General features: G+C 39.0%; 1 protein-coding gene across 1 annotated transcript; it reads right to left on the reverse strand.

Moving 5' to 3' along the window:
• Nucleotides 1-646: 646 nt before the first annotated feature.
• Nucleotides 647-22071, reverse strand: LOC133995707 (arylsulfatase B-like). Its single transcript, XM_062435178.1, has 8 exons — nt 21811-22071; nt 20546-20732; nt 19843-20033; nt 18526-18733; nt 11328-11571; nt 8397-8467; nt 2508-2639; nt 647-2386 (listed from the first exon to the last, which is right to left on the reverse strand). The coding sequence occupies exons 1-8, from the start codon at nt 22069-22071 to the stop codon at nt 2121-2123; spliced, it is 1560 nt and encodes a 519-aa protein (XP_062291162.1). The 3' UTR covers nt 647-2120.
• Between the last annotated feature and the right edge of the window lie 1245 nt (nt 22072-23316).

Raw genomic sequence — 23316 nt, forward strand, 5'->3', positions numbered from 1 at the left:
GAGCGCTCCCACATAACAAACCCCCAATTTAACCCACTGCCTACAGCTCTACTGTTTTCCTCAGTAAGCAGCATTGTTGTTTGTCTTGCTGAGCCGCCAATCAATTCACACGACGGGTTAAAGGTCGCAGCCTGCATTAGGACAGGGCCGCTCTCTGCAGGGAGCATTTCCTGTGGTAGTCTGCATGCTGCTGCCAGCGGGAGGTCAAACACCGGGGGCCAAAGGTTAAAGAGGGTGTATATATATGAAGGAAATTAGTTTATCCCGCTCAGACTCCAAATATGCTAATTACCCTGAAAATATGTGTGTTTTATATAAACTTCTTATCTATGGTGGGTCTTCTTTTCTATAGCAGATCAACTATGTGGGATATAATCGGTTTCCACAGCAACCCAAAATACCTCGATGGAAATCACCTCCATGATTTATAAATTCATGCATGACTGGCATGTGGGAGTTATTGCTGAAGCCATAACATCAGGGATACCTGAAGAGCACATGAAATTCCTCACATTTTCAGCCTCTAAACAGAAGTACATTGCTAACACATTTAGCACCTAGTCATTAACTTTAAGGCAACTGCAAGAAAAAAAAAACTGAAAGAGGAGTTGGAGAAAAAGTGAATATAACAGAATGACACTTTTTCAGTCTGTTTTACAGCATTTTAGCCTCTTTATTATGTAGTTTTTGTTTTCTGGAACAATAAAACACTAATTTGGTAAAACATCGGAAGGCACTTACAGTATAAATAGTTGTGTGAACAATTAAAAAGCGCCATTAATTCAAAGCAAGTTGTTTTTTTAAAAGGGGACATATCATAATTTTTGTGATTTTCTGATTCAGGTTTCAGTCGATATTTCAAGTAAAGAAGGATAATAAAGAGTTTTTTTGAACTGTAAAATACACATTTAGATACAAATAATATAAATATAGACCTGCAAATGTGCATGATATGTCCTCTTTAAACATCTTTAAATGTGCTTTAACGATTTTTACAGACGACTTGGGGGGAAGCATTATGAGCTGTAAACATGTAATCGTCATTTTTGCACCTTAAAAAAGTTCATTCTTTCAAAAACTCTTATTTACACTTCCAGCAGATACTACATGAGGATTCATTTGGATTCATGTTTGTGTCCTCATGTTGAATGTAAGTCCAATATTTACTCTCACTGTAGCTCTGTTTTGGTCTCCACTAACTCCTGAGGTAAAAATATGTGGCTTTTTAGCTTCTTAAATGCTCCAATATGTTCACCAGCTGGTCACTATCTTTGCCTGTTTGCTGTTTGGTGCTGAGCAAGTAGGCTGCAGTTAAAACACATTAATTAAAAACAGCTGCCTGATGCAACTGGAAACAGTGTTGATGAACCAAAATAGTGAATTTAGGGGCCCTAAAACCAAAAAAATGAACTAAAAGATGCTAAAATCCTGCAGAATCCATTCATGACTACAAGCAATAGTCATTTCAACCATTGTACATATATAAAAATATAGATCTGTAAATTCCATCTTTAAGTCTGGCTAACATTATGTGTTTCTACTCCTTCCCACACATATTAAGTGTTGCTTAAAAGGACCAAAAACATTGTTTACTTGGTGAAATATTTCTCCCAGGTTAAATACAGCCTGCTTTGTCTGTGCAGGCTTTGTGTTTTGACACATACACGAGGCCTGCGGCTTCTCAACAGTAGATAAATGAAGTGCAAATACCTGAAACAGCAGGCAGATAGTCTTTACAAATCAGCAACATGTGTAGCTAACAGAGTTTAGGCAATCGCTCCGCTAAACCTCTGAAAGTACTTAAGAGCTGAGACACAGAGATCAATAATAATAATGGCAGCATCTGTCTGTCAATTGATGACGTGTCACAGTGAGTTTCTCCACTTGGCTACCGAATGTTTGAAATGATTATGTGATGGTAGAAGTTGTCTTTTAAGATATATTCAAATGTATCACATCACAGATTTTTTAAAGAAATGTCTTGAAAAACTTGATTTTTTGTCCATGTGAGAGATTCTTGCTGAGGTAAGCTGCGAGAATCTGTTGTGAATCACAGTAAACAAAGTGCTTAAATCATCGAAATAGACAAAATGTTCATTATTGTCATCATCAGTGTCCATTTAAGCCCAGGGCCCCCAAGCTCCAGTGGGGCCTGGGTCACATTTGGGGTCGTCATCGGGGAAGTTTATCGGCTTCGCTCCTTTCTGGTACTGTTGAAGCCGACCGAGGAGATACTCCACGACTGCGGGGAACTTAGTGGATACTTCATTCCTTTCCTCTGGATCTTTCTCGATGTCAAACAGCATTACGGACTTCAGCGGATCCACCTTGAGAGGGATCGACTCAGAGCTGTTGTGGCCCGGCCGGGGGAACCAAATGTCGCAACCTGGAGGAAACGACAAGAAAGGAATTAGCAGAGATCTGTGTGTGTGTGTGTGTGTGTGTGTTTGATTTTCCGCTTTACACTCAGACTAAACATTTCATTATGGGTGACAGAAGATACTGACCTGGGTAGCCAGTCAGCAGCTTCCAGTTTGAGGATCGAATGGCCGCGTGAATGGACACATTGAAGCCGGAGTTGGTGCTGGAGCCTCCGCTGACCACCTGAGCCAAAGTTAACTGACGCTTGGTGCCAGGACCTGCGGAGAGAAGTGGACAGAGCTGATCATGGAGGTCATCCACCTTGAAGAAAAAACACTACAAATAGCTGATTAAGATGATATTAGACTACCAATGGATACAAAACACCCTCTGTGGACGTCTATGTAAACCATACAAGCAGGTAGGCCGGTGCCAAATTCAAGTCGGTGTCCGATGAAGGTGTGAAAATAAATATACCGATAAGAAAGACTTCTTTTTGTACAGTATAAATCAACAATGAAACAGCAGGAATTGTGCGGTTTTAAAAAATTGCTGAAAACAAAACAAATTCAAAACAATCCTTTCCTTCAAGAACAGAAATTGTCGTCCGTATGAATTTCCTCTAACATGTGGAACTTAAGGGCTGAAGGAATTTGACAAATATGGTGGTAATGTGGCTGAGTCAGCACCACTCTTTTATTTCTGCCAAGCACAGTGAATAATTTGATGGGCAGCTCTGAAAACAGCGAGCCAACGAAGAACAAGGGTCACAGTTACCAAATGGCATGATTTTACCGGGTTTCACAAGGCTATAATAAATAATTTATCCTTGTTTTGAGGGTGTCCAGACATTTCTGTTGCCTCCTGCCATCAGCTATTTCAGCTCTTACGGAAAATGTCTCCCAGAAGTGAGCACACATGTCTACGTTTTTAGAAAAAAAAAAAGAGGGGATCTGGCCTTCAGAGTATTCTCAGGTTCATGGCGTGGCCGACCCTGACAATGTGGTCCTGATTAGACAGATTTGCAAGTAATTTTGGCCTCCAGTCGCTGTCAAAAACAAGTATTTCCTCACATCCTTTTTGCATATAGACAAATCCCCACCCACACAAAGCCCCCACGTTCCCATCGGAGCTTGTTTTATAGAGCTGATTCCACCACAGCGACATGACGGGAGAATTAAAACATTTCCGATCTCAAGAGTCTTTTTGCGACCACATGATAAAAACACAATGACACTGAATTCTTAACTGATCATTGCACAAATGACATGTGGGCATCGTAATTGCTCTCACATGCATTAAGCCGATCCCCAAACCACCACTTATCACAAATTTGTGCAAACAACAAACTCAAAGAGCTCAAATTTTATGCATGAGACTTGTAAACTGCAGCGTTGACGTCTTGAAGGATTCAGGTGTGAACACTGTTACATAAGCAGGTGATGGATGATAAATGATTTGGACTCTGCTAACATCAGGATTAGATTTATCTTGGGGGGGTGCTTCGTTTTCTTCTTCTTCTTCCACTCTTTCTTCTAAGAGGGGCCTCAAACACTGACAGACACACACATTTATTCTTTAACATTCATTCTCTCACATGAGCCGCAGGATGAGGCCTTGCTCATCTGGATCCAACGAGCAGGAGAATCCACACATGTGCCCAAGAGAAAAAGGGAGGGAGGAGGAGAAAAGAGGAGGGGGGGAGGAACAGTGGGAAGAGACCCTGAGAGAGCAGAGAAATTGCGAGAAAGAGTGCAGAGGAGAAATTGAGGGTTGATTTAAGGCTTGGGCCAAGTCCAGGGTTTCTCCTTCTTTCTCTCTCTCGACAAGCGAGAAGTTCAGGGACCCCTCTGTGACCCATTTAGTCGGGGGTCCCTCTTCTCACACAGGGCGGCAGCAAAGAAGAGGGGATTTTTGGTTTTGAAAAGCAACTTGAAAAGGAGAGAGTATGTAAAAAAAAAAAAAAAAAAAAAAAGGAGGGGGAGGATGGGGTCTTTTCATGAGCTAAATAGAGAGGCGAGAGGGAAAACGATCGAAAAGGAAAGGAAAATGAAACTTAAAGGAGCACGAAGAGAGGGGCACTGAGAGAAAAGTCTCAAAGAGAGGCCGGGTTAATAGGAAAGAGGGAAGAAGAGAAGAAAGGAAAAGAGGAATCTCGAGCCTGGAATGCATCAAGAGAGGCTGGTTGTCACTGCGGTGGCCGACAATAAAGATCCAAACATTAAAAGTTGAGGGTGAGAGCTTGTAAAGTAGCGGCCTTCTTATCATCTCCAGTGATTCAGATGCTAATGACCGACAGTAAACTCCGAGCATAATGAGAGCACCGCTGCTTTAAGCTGTATAAACAGTCTTGTCTCAAAAAATGTAGTTGTTCAGCGACTGGACTACACAAATCATTCTTCATTTAAACAGAGACTACTTGGATTTATTCCCAGTTACTAATTCAACATTCGATAAAAGCCTGACTGTTTGATTTAACCTCAAAATTGCAATAAATCAATATTTCTATATAAATAATGGATCAGTGGATATTATCACTCAACATTTAGCATCTTTTAGCTCATTCTTTTGGTGTTGCATCACTGCAACTTTAACTTTTTGGTTCATTTTCACCATTTATGCATCAGCTGTTTACACACCACCTGCAGCTAAACAAAGTAGTGAACATTTAGAGTATCTTGCAGCTGATACCATCCTACCCTCACTCTATTCAGATACATATGTAGGGGGTTAAATATTAGAGACCCCTCTCAATGTAATGCAGTCCATTACAAGAACACTAATCACTACAAGCTCAATAATAAACATCCAGTGGGAGTGTTGTGGTAGTCGAATGGTTACAGCACATGCAACATTACCGCAACGTCTCTGGTTTGACTCAAACTGGGGGTCTTTGTTGCATGTTGTGCCCCCCTCATGGCCTCATTTCCTATCCAACAGCTTTCACAAAAAAACTCAACCATGGCCACAAACATATCTTGTAATATATCGAGAAAAATGTTTAAGCTTCATAAAAGCTGATTTCACGGTGAAGTTAATGTATTGGATAGCATTAGCTTGTGCAGATGTACGTAATGTTGTGGCTGGTGAGTGGGAGTGTAGTTTTGACTTTATTATACATTAGATGTTAAAGAGGGGATGGCAGTAGTTTGTGCCTCTCATGTTTTAGCATACATTCAGCACACAGGTCTTTTAAATGTAATTAACCGTCAACCTTTAAAAAAACAAACCACTGTTCAAATGGTTTTTAAAGAATCCTTAAAGTCTCATCTGCTGCAGGATAAAACAGATATTTAATCTGGTTTCCTCAGTTGCAACAACGTTTGCTATCCATCTTTCTGCCATCTTTGTTTGGATTCGGAAACAGAGGCGCAATTTAGGAAATGAGTTCAAAACCTTTTTTTATCTTTCAGTGGATGGAATATTTTTCATCCAGATGATTAGAAGAGTCTTTGTGGATTCTGAGCGTCAAAATTACCTTTTGGGGTTTTCAAACACTGACTGTTAATTACTTTTTACCTCTTCTGCCTGAATGTATAATAACACATGACAGACATGAACTGAATCAACACTTTATCACACTGACTCATGAGGAAGTTTGATCAGTACAAACATTTTCATGCAGATGTTTCAAGTGAGCAAAAAACCTAATAATGCTCAAACTTTGCTTAAAATAAGTGAATTTCTGTCATTTTCGCTAAAGAGATTAAAACGGCTATTCGATAATCAAAATAATTTCTCACAGTCCAACGTGACATCTCCAAATGTTAAAAGTTGATTATTTTCTTGATCAGTCAATTCATCGTCTATAAAATGTCAGTAAATAGTAAAACAAAAAGCCTGAAGATGATTATTCTTTTTGTAGATGAATCAGAAACTATATTATACCTTTGCGGTGGTGCACATCTGCTCACATGAGGACTCATTTTGTGCCCATTTTGGCACATCTGTGAAGTATTTCAGTACAAAAATGTACTTCAGCTGAACCTCTACTATTTTTGAATGCACAACTAAGGTGCAGCGGCGTCCTCCACAAAGTCAGAAATAGTGGCCTCGGATCAGGGCCCCTCTACCTCCTCAGAGATGGAAGTGGTTTGGTGCACCTAATATTAAGTGGTTAAGACAAGAATGAGACCGCTCCACTGTGTCTCACAGCGTGAAGAAAAAAAAAAAAGGAAAAAGAGTTCAGCAGTCACAAGACCCATTTCCTGGAAACCTCCTTACAATCACAGAGTTTAAACTGAGCACACACACCAAAACACACACACCCTGCCCTCAAATGTCAACTATCTCAGATTTCAACAGTGCTGACTGATTACAGTTTCAACAGTGACTGATTTCAGTTTCATACTCTGTGTTATCAGTAACGCTCAGATTAAAACAGAACAACAAACACCATCTCTAGAGGCGCTGTAATCACATTAGATGTAACTAAAACGTGCAGCTTATTAATAAATTATCTAATATGTTACTAATATAATGCAAATAACCTTTGTGCACAAGTGGAAGAAGTTTAATTTGACAAAAAAACGCTCGTTTATGATCAACTGAATGAAAAATAGAAATAACAAATAGTGTAATGAAAACTTGAGTATATGTTTTATGTCAAACTAAAAGAATTAAAAACATTTCACTGATAATAATCTGGACACCACATGAGACACCTCCTGCCAGGCTCCTCATAAACTCTTAATCCACTCAAATAAATCTCAAACACTCTTAATAAACCTGACGTAGGTTTCTAATACGCTATAATGCGAGCTCGGTCGAGTTGTTACGTAACGCGCTGCTCTTAGCCTCCGGTCTGCTTTGACTCGGGTCAATTGGATTCACGATGTCTTGTGTTTGTGAATGCCGACTCGAACAATGAGCCTTTGATACTCGCAGACATGTTAGGAAAAGAGAGGGAGATCAGTAGATTTACAACAAACACACACACACACACACACACACACAGAGGAGGAGGAGAAGTTACATGAGGTTTTCATCAGCTATCCGACTGTTGCTAATGATTACTTTCATTACAGATTAATCTGCCCATTATTTTCTTGATTAGTCAATTAATCGTCTGTAAAATGTCAGTAAATAGAAAAAAAAAGCCTGCTATAACTTCTCAAAGTCGAACATGTCTTCAAATCTCTTAGTTTGTCTGATTAACAGTCCAAGACCCAAAGATATTCACTTTACCGTCATGTATGACAAAGAAAAGCATCAAATCTTTACATTTAAGAAGCTAAAACCTGAAAATTCCTGTCATTTTTGCTAAAAAAAAAAAGATTAAAACGATTATTCGATAATCAAAATAGTTGCAGATTAGTCTTCTGTGAGTCAATTCATTGATTAATTCATTTCATGCTGACAAATCATGATTCAGCTGGTTTAAGCTAGCCAGATGTTTGCTTAATCTCCACGTGTCTGCGTAGTCATCCTCCAACTGTCCAAAGACATAAAAGCTGGATAAACTGGTGACTCTAAATTGGCCGACGGGTTGGCTGTCTGTCTATATTTGTCAGTTCTGTCCAGCTCTGTTGATTCAAAGCATATCAAATAGACAAGACTTAAGCTCAATTTATGGTCACTCAGAACCGGCTTTTATGACGTGCTGTCTGACCGCGTCCTAAATCAAACGTGTTTATAGTTGTTTCGAAACGGGTTTCACTCAAAACGCGGAGTGATAACTTTCCAGACAAATATTGATTTACATAAAGCAGTGAAATCATCTCAGCCTTATTGGCAGGATTAGTTGTAATGGATATGCTTCGCAGTGACGTGACGGGATCTCTGCCAATGTTTGTATTTCAGAGGACGGTATTTCACAATGCACGTCAAAACTCTCACTTCAGCAGGTCTGGTTGGGAGGAGCGGACTGTGCATACATTTACATACAGACTCATACAGTATAGGGAGGTTACTTTCACTTTGTCTACATCTATAAAGAGCCATCATGGTTATTAGTCATTAATCATATGTTTCCTGATGAGTGTGAAGATGAAGAAGGCTCGTCTGTCTCTGCGAGGTGAAACACGTCAACTTACATGGAGCGATGTCAACATACAGCGGGTCAATGTTGTGCAGCAGCTCCAGTCTGGGTGAGGCGAATCCTTTACTGTAAGATAAAAAGCAGTGTTACTCTTACACACATGGATACACAACCAATCCACACACACACACACACACACACACACACACACACACACACACACACACACACACACACACACACACACACACACACACACACACACACACACACACACACACACACACACACACACACACACACACACACACACACACACACACACACACACAACCGTTTCTGACTCATGCACTGTGAAATCGACTGGGATCTGTAAATCTAAACCAGCTGGCCGTCGTTCACCAGGCAGTCATATGCTCTGACCACACTTCACCACAGAGAAAACGCACTGCTCCCACTGACTACAGTGTCTGATAACACAACAAAAATAACTCACACTCATCTCCTGCCTGCCTACCGTTCTCAGCCTTCATTTGGTTTTTATTTCACCGGGCCGAGCTGTCAGACTGCTGTTTTTTGTAGCGGGAGAGCCAATTAAAAACAAAATGAAACTGTAACGCAGAGAAAAACAAACATCAGTTTGTGCCCTGTGTTGTGCAGCTCACACGGCAACGCCAGCAGCCAGCGGTCAGCTGACGTGCGTCAGCCAATAGAGTAAAGTGGAGGCTGTGAGTAGTAGTTTGCGGTCCGAGCTAAGCCTTGATTTTGTGCTGGGGCTCTGCTGCAGCCCTCAATTTCACCTTCTTCACTGTGTCCACATTTAGTTTACAAATATAATGTGTCAGTCAAACAGGACTCAGTGACAGTTTGTGTGATGACCTGAAAGCAAACTAACATGGAAAGTACATCTGAGGTCTGACAACTGCTTCATATGAGTAATCAAATAAGGTCAGAAATTCAACTACTCGTTATTCAACAGTGGTGGGAGAACATTTATTAGTACAATTTTAAAGGTATTTGTACTTAACTTGGGTATTTACATTTTCTGCTACTTTATACTTCCTCTCCCCTACATTTCAGAGGCAAGTGTTGTAGATTTTAATCCACTAAAGTTTCCATTACTTTTCATATTAACTTTTTAAATATGCTAAACTTAAATAAAATAAACACACTTAAACACACAACACATTTTTAAAATGTTAAACTGGTGGATCCCAACTTTTTTTGGCTTGCCATCTCTTACAATAAAAAGCAGAGTCTAGTTTGGACGTGTTGTTATATTTCAGATGTGCGTGAGTATTTATCAACTTCACCAAATAGTAATTTTTCTCTCTAAACTTCTCACATGGTTTCATTAAAAAGTCTGTTCAGTGATGAAAGAGGTGAAATATGTCACAAAACAAACGAAAAAAATGCCATCCAAAAACTGAAAACACATTTGTGTATCAGAACTTAGTTTTTTCTTCTTTCCTCTCCCATTAATCATCTCACGACCCCTCACATTTATCTGCTGACCCTTTGGAGGGGCCCCACCCCTAGGTTGGGAACCACTGGAGTAAACTAGCTAACTGTATATAAAGTAGTGTAAACTAGCTAACTGTATATAAAGTAGTGTAAACTAGCTCCACCTCCAGCAGCTACAATAGTAACATGTTGCTCTAACACTGATGCTTCACTATTAATAATCTAATGATGTCATATATAATAATATATCAGTCAGAGGGACCAAACCACTACTTTTACTGTAATACTGCATACTACATCACTCATAATACTGCAGTACTTTTACTGTAATACTGCATACTACATCACTCATAATACTGCAGTACTTTTACTGTAATACTGCATACTACATCACTCATAATACTGCAGTACTTTTATTGTAATACTGCATACTACATCACTCATAATACTGCAGTACTTTTACTGTAATACTGCATACTACATCACTCATAATACTGCAGTACTTTTATTGTAATACTGCATACTACATCACTCATAATACTGCAGTACTTTTACTGTAATACTGCATACTACATCACTCATAATACTGCAGTACTTTTACTATAATACTGCATACTACATCATTCATAATACTGCAGTACTTTTACTGTAATACTGCATACTACATCGCTCATAATACTGCAGTACTTTTACTGTAATACTGCATACTACATCGCTCATAATACTGCAGTACTTTTACTGTAATACTGCATACTACATCATTCATAATACTGCAGTACTTTTACTGTAATACTGCATACTACATCGCTCATAATACTGCAGTACTTTTACTGTAATACTGTATACTTCATCATTCATAATACTGCAGTACTTTTACTGCAATAATTTACTTTTACTTTTTTAGGGTTTTAAGTGCAGGACATTTACTTCTAATTAAGTATTAATATATTGCCGTATTTGATACTTAAGTAAATGATCTGAATGCTTCTTCCATCACTGTAATTCAATTTATTACATATATAAGAATTAGAAGCAGTAACATCTCAGGTATGTTGCCACATAAAAGGATTTGAAGCCAAACTAATTACTTTATCCAGTAGCAGGCTTTAATAGTTCATAGAGGCAGAGGTGGGGATGGAGAGAGGATAAGGAGGGAAGGAAAAAAACGAGGGATGGAAGGAGGACTACAGATTTGTGTGAGAATGACTGATGGAATTTCCTTCTCTTTGAGCTCCCATTGCCACAGTAACAAAGGGCTTATTGAGGGAGCAGGGGCTCCTACAAGAAAAAGACGCTGGGTCAGGGAGACAGGCAGAGGCAGTTGGAGCTAGAGAGCGCATGAGGGGAAGGATCGGAAAGAGGCACAAAGAGAGGGCAGGCTGTCAGACTCCGAGAGCTGGTATTGCTCACGCTGGAAAACACAGGCCACAAGACTGACCTGCCACCCAAGAAACACTCTCAGCTGGGTGATCCTCGGTGGTTAAAGCCCCACATTAGAGCACAACACCTCAGCTCAACTCACCTGATTGTATTCCACATGTTGAATCCGTCCAGAGGCTTCGTGGCGTTCGTGCTTCCTCCCGCCAGGCCTACAAGTGTCGGCAGCCAATCGGAAATGTGCATGAGCTCGTGGCTGACGGTTCCTGGTTTCTTCAATAGCGAGCTGGTGACGAACCCGACTCCCCGGACGCCACCTTCCCACAGCGACCACTTCCTCCCTCGCAGTGGCCAGTTGCTGCCACCCGCCAACGTCTGACCTCCGTTATCTGTCCAACACACAGAAGAGCAAAATGTTATGACACAAAGAGAAAATAGATATACTGGTAGATAAATACATAAGAAAGAAAGATGGTGGGGAGGTTTTGGGGATGTGTCGTACCACAAATTATCATTTAAATGCAAATATTTCCAGGTTTCATGTATATTCCAGTGAAGGAGAAGAAGAAGAGAAGAGCAGTGGAAATATTGCTTTTTAATGTCGGTGTTGCTCTGGGAAAATATTTTATCTTTCCAGGCACAAAGTAGGAATTTGAGATCATGAAAATACCTTTGAAGATGCAAACAGCTGCTGGATAACAAGTAAAAAATAATGTTTTGACTTCGCCCCCCCTGAGGTTTGCGAAGGGAACACTATGTGAATGGCGAGGTCACAAACGGGGCCGCAGACACGCTAGCAGCTCTTTGAGGCTGCACTCAAGACACTGTGATGCTTCTAAGCTTCATGCTAATGTCAACATTCTAGCTTCATTTTATATCCAGTTTAACACTTTTAATTGTATTTAAATGTCTTTTAATTTGCCACGTGTTGCTTTTATACCCTGTCTTAATGCATTTTATGTTTTATGTAAAGCACTTTGAATTGCGTTGTTGGTGAAATGTGCTATACGAATAAACAGGCGTTTATAACTACTTTTGTTAGACAATATATTGTCTCAGAAATAATCGCGATACATGATATTATTGTCATCTGAAGATCATTTTATACCACTGATATTATGATAATATAATAGCATAATAATGCAAAGGGGGGTAGGGGATGGGATTGGAGAGTGGGTGCTACTCTTCTGTAGAAACACAGACTGCCATTATGGGCCAGGACAGAGTTATTTACCTTTAATTCCATATAAGTGGCGCCGCTCGCTTCTGCAGTCTCCACTCAGGACGTACACAGTGAGGAATGGAGGACACTAGTCACTTAGCCAATGTGACATGAATAGCCTATTAGCTGCTAATGAAGCGTGTGACAATACCGAGGTCAAAAATAAGATCTAGGCCATGACCATGTATCATACGATAAGTCCATGTATAGACATGATGATGTGGATAATTATGTTATTGTACTATAAGTCGATAATTATTGTGACAGGCCTACAAATATATTTACCTTTGCCTAATGTTTAGTAGGTATTAGTTACTACTACTTAGTTAGTACTTAGTTTAGTGTGTCTGCTTGCTAACATTTGCTAAACACAAAGTACAGCTGGGTTTGATGGGAGTGTCATCAGTTTTTCTGGTATATGGTCATAAAACAAAGTTAAAGTTTGTCCTTATGATGGTGCTTGATGAAAAGTTATCACAGTTCAATCTTAACCCTTTACTTACTGTTCATAGTCAAATTTGACCCTTTTTTTTTTTTAAACATTTGAGAACTGTAAAAACCAGACTTGGCCAGACTTTTCCTAATGTGTACCACAATATACAAAAATAGAAATAAAATGCTTTTTTGTGCAGCTGAAACACATTTTTATATATGCAAATGTACAAATTTAACCTGTGCTAATAATTTAAAAAAAAAAAAGTAAAATCAGCATTTAAACATGTTATTGTATTCATCATATTCTATAAAATGTTCTCCATAGTCTTTTTTCCCAAAGATTAATCAAACATTTATCAATGACTGATGGGGAATTTATGAATGTGAATTGACATAGAGACTCATTATGAGTCAGAATATGAACAGTATGTGAGGGTTAAGGGGTTAAGGGAACAGGAAACCGTCCAAAAGTGGTCAAACGAGTTCACTAAAAAAACATAAATGTCAACCTCATGGTGGCACTAGAGGGAAAGTCAATGGGTCACTAAACTCTGCAGGATTCATCTTATGGGTGCCATGAACATCTATGCAAAATTTCATGACGATCCATCCCATAATCGTTTAGATATTTAACTTTAAACCGAGCGACCGACTGACCGATACAACAATACTCATCCATTTATCTGCCATGGTTTACTCCCTCTGCCTAACAGCCAACCATTACACACACACACACACACACACACACACACACACACACACACACACACACACACACACACACACACACACACACACACACACACACACACACACACACACACACACACACACACAGGCAGCAGTTAGACTGACTGTCATCGTCCCAACAAGTCAGTCCAGTATAAACACGGTTGACCAATCACATCCACGCAGGGCTCCCTCTCAGCAGCGAGAGTGTCATGCAAGTCCAGGAAGTAGTCTGTGCCGATTCCCGAACTGTTCTGGAAAAGACCGTCTGCTCCGTTAATGCCTTTTCAAGCTGCTTTTCCTCTAACAGGCCAACTCTCTCTTTCCCTTTCCCAGCTCCCCCTTAAGTTTCTCCTTTAGCTGTATTGCTCATTTTTGCTTAGAGTAATAAAAAAAGCCCCTGGTGAGACAGAAAAATGTCATCATAAAGGAAATCTCGGGGGTCTTCCCAGAGTTCAGGGGTGATTTCTGTCATTTCTTTGTCATTTCTTTCCCGTTAAGAGTGATGTGTCGGTCAATGATAACAGCTTGAAATGTAAATATACGCCGGAAATATGACTAATAAAGACAATATAGATCGTAAGCAGATAACTATTCTCAGAAAAGGATGTTTATGCATTTATGAACTATATCCTGGTCACATCACAGGGGGCCAAACTCAATCAGTGATTACATAACTTACACAGAAGCAGGAAGTATTTGAATGTGTTTTTTTTTTTCTTCCCTGAGCTTCAGAGTCTCGTCGTCAGCAGCGTCGGTGTCTGCCCTGCATATGGCTGGTTGGGGCTGAACCCTCCGAGAGGCGAGAGCCGAGAGCCAACCGAAAATGTGTGGAAGAACAATGAAACAAGGCCACCTACCGCAGCCCACCACAGGCATAAAAAACCTCGCAATTTACTTTCACAGCATTGTTCCCGTCTTCTAATTACCCTTTTAAATCCCCCCAAAAATCTCCTAAAAATAACCCTCAGCGTTCAAAGGAGTTACCTACTTCAGATGCAAACCATTACAAGTTCCACATGTGGAAACCCGTGAACAGGCACATGTTTAGATGATGCTGCATGGCCTGTATTAACCGCTCGGTTTAAGTGGTTTCAGCCTCATCTAGGCCGCATTGTGGTCTTCATCAGAGGTCCATATGAAGGATATTTTTAGCTTTAAACTAATAGGCAATCAAGGTGTAACTGCGCTGAGACTCCAGCGGGCTATGTTGGATTTATTTTTTCAATCAGTGTGATTTCTTCCTGCATTTCTTCATCTTCACATCCTGCTTTTACAATGTTCCTGAGAGGAAACAAAAAGTTCCTGCTAGAGCAAATATAACAAAAGACTGCTCCCTAGTGAACATCCAGAGTGTTACAAGTCCTGAATGGGTGGAGAACGACTGAAAATCACAGCTGAGAAATGTTGAAGACACGGAAACATGCAGAAAATCTGTTCCATCTGGTCTTTCTTTAATCTCGTTGTGTTACCTAATCTACTGATGCTTTCATTCAATAAAGCCTTTCTGCTGTCACTTGAACTCTCAACCCTGGAAAAAACAGGCTTTGATGCACAGAGAAAATGTGGTTTTCTGTCACTGGACATAAAATCTAATTGCTCTTTACTTAGCACCCACTGATTTGGTTTCCATTCTGGCGCACTATAAAAGAATCCACTGAAAGAAGTAGTGGAAAATATATTAGCATTGCCAGAGGCATTCACCTGATTGCTCTATCTGTGTGTTAAACTTGTTCTCTCTTTGTAGGTTTTCCAGAGAAATTGTAGAACTTGTAATAAAGTTCAGCTTTAGCTTACATCTTAAAACTAGCCTTCACATTTTAGAGAAGAAGTTAAATTGTTGATTAAAGCTTCATGTAAGTGATACTAAAGTCATGCTGAACTCATACTTAGCCTTTTAGCTCGGTTAATTTTGTGCATTCCTGCTCATTACTTTGATTATTTTATTCATTCCAGCAACAAATGTTGATCCAGCACTTTGATCAAGACGGAAATAGTTCAAAACTATTGGAGGGATTAACTTGAAATTTTATTAAATATTCATGTTCCCCAGAAGATCTAGCACAAATCATGTTTGCATTTTAATAAAACATTTTGACAACTATTTGACTGATTGCGATGACATTTGATGAAGACAGGCGTGTTAATATCAGTATGAAGTGTTATAACCTTGCGGACCCCTTATACTTTCATGTAGCGCCACCATCAGGTCAAAAACGAAACCTTTTTTTATCATCATAAACTAGAAAACCTACTAACATTCCCATCAGCCTCAGCTGCACATTGTTAATCTCATCTTCTTTTTATTCTGTGCTGTATTGTATTTATTATACAGATGTGTTTGTTTACTTCCTTCTTTAAAAAAAAAAAGTTTGTCTCTTACTTTCACAAAAGAGTGTTGCAACTTAGCATCCGCTATAAACAGCCTGTCTATGTATACTGTATCTGTCCCTATTAAATTAACCATAATAATAACAAGAAGAAGAAGAAGAAAAAGAAGAAGAAGAAGAAGAAGAAGAAGAAGAAGAAGAAGAAGAAGAAGAAGAAGAAGAAGAAGAAGAAGAAGAAGAAGAAGAAGAAGAAGAAGAAGAAGAAGAAGAAGAAGAAGAACTGCACATAATATAATAATAAATACAGAATACTGTAATAAATAGAAAACAAAATACTGTATTTGGAGGTCAAAATAAATAAATAAATAAAAGGGTATATCTATGAAGACGTATTGAATAGTAGCATCACATGACTCACGAAACAATTTGCCATTATTTGTTCATTTTTTTGTGTGAACTTCCACCTATAGTGTTTAAGAAAACTGGAATGTCATTGATGTGAGCAGAAAAAATAAATTTCCTGGTTGCATCAGTCCTGCAGAAGCAGCTCACATGAAGACAATTATCCTGTTCCTGATGTTTCCCCTGGGGACCTTTTTCTAATGATGTGGAATAATCACTGAGTTTACATTCAGTATCAACATACGGTCAAAGGTTTCATTTGTCCACTAGTTTAGTTTACACACATTGTAAACATGGACAGTTTAATTTCAGAGAACTTTAATGTGAAATATAAATATTAAGAGGATGGATATTGATTAATTATGTCATGACCTTTCTTCTAGTGTCAGCCTGTGGCCTGTATCTCCACTCACTATATTTAACACAACATGTGACTAAATTTGTTAAGTGAAACCATTTTTTCCTCAACATGTGTGTTTGATTTAGACGTCCCGCAGAGCCGCTACTGAAGCTGCAGACTTTTGTTCAATTATCAGAAACAGCAGCCGAAAACACAACGCTGTGTTGAGGTTTCAATTCATAACGTTACCTAAAGCTGCCGAATTCTTGAGTATCTTGAGTCTTAAATTAAGACTTTTTAAAGAAAAAACATCCAGTAGTAATTCTCAACATAGTGCAGTTTATTCCAGATAGGCAGGTTTAGTTAAAACTCTTAAGCTTGTTAACTTGAGATGATTTAAACTCTGAGTTTTCAGCTCCAAAAAGAGAGCTAACTTAAACTCTGGATCAGTTACCATGGTAACCGACTATGTGATGCTGCCTCCTGTGTTTAGTCCCAGTCAGAGTAAAGCTGAATAAATATACTTTTATATTAAATGTACAGTATAGCCTAATACAAAGTCAAATTCCATTACTTTATCATCTATTAAAGAGGCTAAAGTTTGATAAATGATGAGTCAATGGACTTTAAGCTTAATAAAACTTTATTGTGCAGCTTGTTAACCTTTCTCCCCTCTCTGACTCAGGTTCTGTTAGTGCTGCTGTGGTTTTTTTTTAAAGATAAATGTGTACAGTCTGCATACACATGCATTAATCGACCTCTATTAGATTCAAATGGAGACTCTGCCTTTTATTTACTTGTTACCATGCACGTGCTTAGCTCAGAGTGAACATACTCAGAGTTGATTGAACTGACTCTGATCAGTTGATCTGCAACCAAAATCTCAGAGTTTTCCATCTCAGGGTTCATCAAGTCAGAGTTCAGAGTTTGTTAAACCAGGTGCAGGAAATATTGTTTGTTTATATTCTTGTTTTGTAACTACACAGAATAATAATATAAGAAGCAGTGAAAAAGAGATGCTGTTGGTCAGGAGTGAGTGCAAGCACGGTGACCTTAAGATTAATAACAGTAAAGTGTCTAAAAAATCTGAATAATTGACTTTGTATGTTTAATGTGCTGAAGTAATATCTGTGGTTTTATTTTAGACTGTGTGCTGAGTGTTTACATAAGTACATATGTGTTTTTAGATGCTGCGGGGCACTTTTACTGGCACTTTCTGCACACCGAGTATTTTAATATTATTTATTACACATACATGCATATATTTGTTTTATTAGTACAACTTTTGGTATTTTTTGTAATAAGTTCTTAGTTTTTTCCATTGGATAGTTAGAGATGTGTTTCTATGTGATGTTACGTATAGCTGTCTATCTATCTACTCTATCTATCTAACTTTTTGCATAACTTTTTATGCTTAAAATAAGTCTTATTTTTGTAAAAGTGTTTTACTTGCATAAAGGTTGATTTAAGGGCAAAATGAAGGCCTAACATTACAGGCAGGTCTAAAAACTGAGCTTGAGTCTGGACCTGAGCACCAAGCAGTGCAGAATAAGGGATAAGAAGCACATGAGAAACTTCTGCCTCGTATAAGCCTCGTGTTTGTTTGAGGAAGATCATAATGATTGAGAAAGTTTTCATGGGATATGTATATATTTGCTTACATTACGACTTATCTTATTACTTTACTTCTTGCTGAAATTACTGATTTGTTTCAGCAAGGGCTTTTCATTTAAAAAGCTGTTATCATTAGTTTATTAAATAAGCAGCATTTATTTCTACCATGTAGATCCTTTTAAAGTCCTTCATCACAGCACCATCTTTCATATCGACCAGGGTTCAAGTGAAGGCTATGTCAACATCAGTGAGCCTCTGCACAGAAACATACCTGTGGAAAACACCAGGGCCGTGTCGTCCCAAAGCCCCGCCTGCTGCAGAGCCAGGGTGATGTTGCCCACCGCCTCGTCCATGGCCGACACCATGCCGGCATACAGCTTACGGTGAGGGTCTTTGATGAAGCTGTAGGGGGTCAGGTAGCGCTCTGGCACCTGCAGGGGTTCATGAACTGCTTGTAGCGCCACATAGAGGAAGAGCGGCTGAAAGATGAAGAGAACAAAAGGCGAAGAATCTCTTTAGTGACATAATGTGGTCATTCAATTCAATTCAATTCAATGCCTTTATTGTCATTGCACAGCAGTAAAAATAAAAATTGTGTGTCCCCTTTGGCTAATACACAAAAAAACATCAACAGACAATAAACATAAAACAAAACATAATGAGACACATAAAAGACACAATGGATAAAAAAAAGAGAATATAAAAATGGCAGTGATATAGAGTGAGATCAATAAGGTGAGAAAGTTACAGATGGTGCACAGTTTTCAGTTTGTGAATTTGCATTTTTTTTTGTGTGTTTCTATTGTCTGTATAAAGAGATATGTATCTTAGATTAAAGGGGACATGTGCACATTTTCAGGTTTATATTTATAATCGGGGCTCTACTGGAATATCTTTACATTATTAAAAGTTCAAAAAACTGTATTTTTAAAAAAAAATTCTGTCCTTTTCATGTGAAGCACTTGGTGTATGTAATTTATTTTGTTATAAAGCACTTTGAGCTTTTCCAGCCTCTAGTTTATGCAGCTATAAGTTTAGACTGCTGGGGGGCTTCTCATGATGTACTGAGCTCCTCTCTCCTCCTCTTTCTCTCTATCCATCTACATTCATGTACTATTAATGCATTTCCCCGGAGATCTTTGTGCTCTCCAGCCTCACATGTGGATGCATCAACATCCGGGTCGTGATAGACGGGGACATGCATGTGTCACCATATTATTTATGCTCCTATTATTTTCAGTGTTGTTTGTTACTTTGCCACTATCTCCTCTCTCCCTCTCATCTTTCTTTCACCTTTCTCTCTCTCTCTCTCTTAACCCCAACCAGTCACGGCAGACTGTCACCCACCTAGAGCCCGGTGTTGCTCGAGGTTTAATTCCCATTAAAAGGGAGTTTTCCCTTGCAGCTGTCGCCAAGTGCTGCTCATGTGGGAATTTTAGATCTCTTTAAATGATATTAAAGAGTACGGTTTAGACCTGCTCTATGTGAAAAGTGCCTTGAGTTGACTTTTGTTGTGATTTGGTGCTATATAAATAAGATTGATTGATTGATTGATGTGTATGTGTATGTGTGCATGTGTGTGTGTCACCTTGTTGGGGTTGTGTTTGGCGATGACGCTGACGGCTCTCTGGCTGAACACTTCAGTGGAGTAGTGTCCTTTGTAACCGGTGGCGACCTCTTCTCCGTCCCTGAAGTCCAACGCACAGCGACTCGCGTTCAGAGGAGCGATGTGATAACAGCGGACATGAGTGTTATAATCCTCGCTGCCCAATAAGTAGCCTGCAGCACACAGAGAAGCAGAAGGTGAGAATGAATCCAAATATAAAGGGGTAATGTTATAAATAGAATAGAATAGTCTTTATTGACATTGTACATGCGCGACTAAATTGGAAGCAATCCTTATTGGGGCCATAAGTTAAAGTTCAAAAAGTGCTTATAAAAGAGAGTATAACTGTGTAAAAATAAATAAATAAATAAATATTTAGTACACTCCACGTTCTGCTGTCAATATTGCAAGATTTCCCTTGGTACTGCACATATAAAGTGTTATTGCAACTGTACAAAAATCAGGTTTTCTGAGTATTTAGAGCAGTTATGGCCCTGCATAAAAACTGTTTTTTAATCTGTTTGTCCCTGTTTTTATTGTCCTGCATAAGGACAGCAGTTCAAACAGAGTGTGTCCTGGGTGGGATGGGTCCTTGAGGATGCTTTATCTTGGGTGGAATGAGGTTGAGTAGATTTTAATAGGTTCATTTCTGCTCTCTGAGATGTTTATTCAACAATACACGCACCAAAGTATGTGTCAAAGCCACGGCGTGTAGGCAGGCAGTCCTTCTTATACATGCCCAGGTGCCACTTGCCCACCATGTGTGTGTTGTAGCCCGCATCCTTCATCAGCTCAGGCAGCAGTTTCTCATCCAGAGGCACACAGTAGGGCTGACAGGGCCAGATGATCTGGTGTTGCATGCCTGTGTGGATCTGAGGAAGAGGTGGTTAAAAGATGAACACAGAGCTGTCAGGAAACAAATATATAATATCGACATGACTTGTGTTGAAAGTGGCAAAAAACAAGACGTTAGAATAGCAAAGAAGGAAGCAGCAACGTCTGTGGTGACGGTGATGCAAACTACAGCCTCAGAATAAACGTCTGAAATGGAGCGACTTTGTCCTCTTCCATCGGTGTCAAAATTAGGTTTTTTCCCCCGACAGAAAAGTCCGATAACATGATGAGGAAGCAACTCAAGTGTGAAGTTCCTCATGATTAACTGACTAACGTTTAAAGTTAAAGTGATCGTTCACTTTTTTATTTCTCATATGATTTGACTGAACTTGTCAGGTTTAGGCTGTAGTGCAGCTGACTTGAAACTTTTTTGATGATTTTTTTTTGGTATTTGTGGACTAATTCTCAAACAATGATGATTAACAATGATTAGTCGATAAGTTTCCAATTATTTAATTAATATCCAGCTATTTTGATAGTCTAGTAGTGGTTTTGAGTCATTTTCTTGAGAAAAAAAGTCAGTAAATTAATTGATTGCAGCTTTTAAAATGTAAATATTATCTGGTTTCTTTCATCCAAACAACCAGACAACTAATTGATTAATCGAAAAAAATAATACACACATAGTTGCAGCCCTACAAAATAACTTAGGTAAAATTATTAGTGGATAAACTGATTAGTCAATTGAAACAACACTTAATTTATCAATCTTTAGTCGTTTTAGGCAACAAATTACCCATCTTATTACCCACCCCAAAATGAACTGTCCAGGATCTAATGTCAATATTTGTCCTTTTTCTTTTCTTCCCCTCTGCAGCAATTTGTCAATTAATTGTATTCTGAAGTTTTTTTTAGAACAAACAACTAATTGATTAATCGAGACTTGACTAATAGTTGTTAGTTGCAGCACCCAAACAGTCTCCACAAAATAAACAGGTTAAGATATAAGGACCAAACATGCAGCTATGACTGATATATTTGTCTTTTTGTGCCACTTTTATTACAACCTCTGCAGCAACACCCCTGAACCCCAGCAGCTTAGGATGCAGATCTCACCTGGTACCTTCCTGTCATGAGCTGGTTCCTGGACGGGGTGCACAGAGGCTGCACATAGTAGTTCTCCAGCCGGACTCCTTGTGCAGACAGTTTATCCAGGTTTGGGGTCCTGATCTCGGATTTGTGATACCCGACATCATACCAGCCGTAGTCATCAGCCAGGACGAAGACGATGTGAGGCTGACGAGCTGCTAAAACTGCACAAAAGCTTGAGATCAACACAGCTATGATGAGCAAACAAAGTGACTGTTTTTTAGCCATTTTATGAAGACAAGCTGTATGAATATAACGTCTTCAGATGCAATAATGTCTAAATTACACCCATGAATTCAGGTTACGACCACATCTTGCTGTCACTTCCCTGTATATGTGTCTGAGGCTTGAAAACACTGCCTCTTGCTGCAGCAGCCAATCAGCTGGCCGGAAGGCTCGTGGAAACCACGTGAAAGTACGGAAGCTCTCGAGTGTTGTTCACACAGGAACGCAAAGCGAGAAAGAGGAAACTTCGCCCAAAATGACGCGAAGAGATATTAAAAGACGTTTCTGTCCACTTAAAAACAGTCAGAAGAGCACAGACAAAGATCTCTTATGTGTAACTTCATCTTTTATCTCGGTAGGTTTTCAGGGGTTTTAAAGTCAGTCATTAAAGTCTATCTATCTATCTATCTATCTATCTATCTATCTATCTATCTATCTATCTATCTATCTATCTATCTATCTATCTATCTATCTATCTATCTATCTATTATTACTATATGTTCCTTATTGCAAATTCTGCTTGTAAGCCTAGTGTTACTCATTTTATTAATAATTTCTATCCATCATCATGTTCATTTTAGGGTTTTCAGATAGTGGTTTATTTAAAGTATTTTCTTCTGAGCCGGAATTTTCATACTAATGCTATAAATCTGTCTCTGAATATTTGATCTGAATGATCATTAAATACAAGTAACTGTGATCAAAACCCTGAAATATCTGCCCTGAAGTGAACCTGACACTGAGCCATAATGTAATACCATTTTATAACTCACCCTAAACACACATTTCAGGCTGAGTTATAAACCAAAACACAGGACATAATTAAATGTTAACCTGATGATGGCGATGAAAAGTTAAGGAGTCACCAGCATCATAAAAGGTCATTCTTTGATGAACACAAGTAGTTTCTGGAAAAATAAAGAGGCCAATCCAAAGTGCCTTAAACCGGCATTCTTTCTAATGACCAGCAGGGGGCGACTCAACTGGTTGCAAAAAGAAGTCACATTGTCTTGTAGACCATCAATGTCCCTAGTTCTCTCTTGATGTATTACCCTAGTAAACAGTTTTCTAATAGGTTTATGGTGTCAGTCTCTATTTTAAGTCTTCTTCAATCCATTTTAATGTTCATTTTGTAAATTATGGCCCTGTTCAGAGTAAAACACATGACAAACTAGCATAAGCTTGTGGGGAATGCTTTGAGATTGATCAATTGCTCTCATGGTGACAATGTTGATTACATAACCTAAT

This window comes from Scomber scombrus, chromosome 15, assembly GCF_963691925.1.
Source record: "Scomber scombrus chromosome 15, fScoSco1.1, whole genome shotgun sequence".
NCBI lineage: Eukaryota > Metazoa > Chordata > Actinopteri > Scombriformes > Scombridae > Scomber > Scomber scombrus.

What these genes read in the sequence shown, in the direction of transcription:
- LOC133995707 (XM_062435178.1), bottom strand. Translation starts at nt 22,071, where the DNA reads ATGGCTAAAAAACAGTCACTTTGTTTGCTCATCATAGCTGTGTTGATC. An exon ending in CCAAACACAACCCCAACAAG is followed by an intron (nt 18,734 to 19,842) that starts GTGACACACACA and finishes TTCATCTTTCAG; the next exon opens with CCGCTCTTCCTCTATGTGGC. An exon ending in AACATGTGGAATACAATCAG is followed by an intron (nt 8,468 to 11,327) that starts GTGAGTTGAGCT and finishes TTTATCTTACAG; the next exon opens with TAAAGGATTCGCCTCACCCA.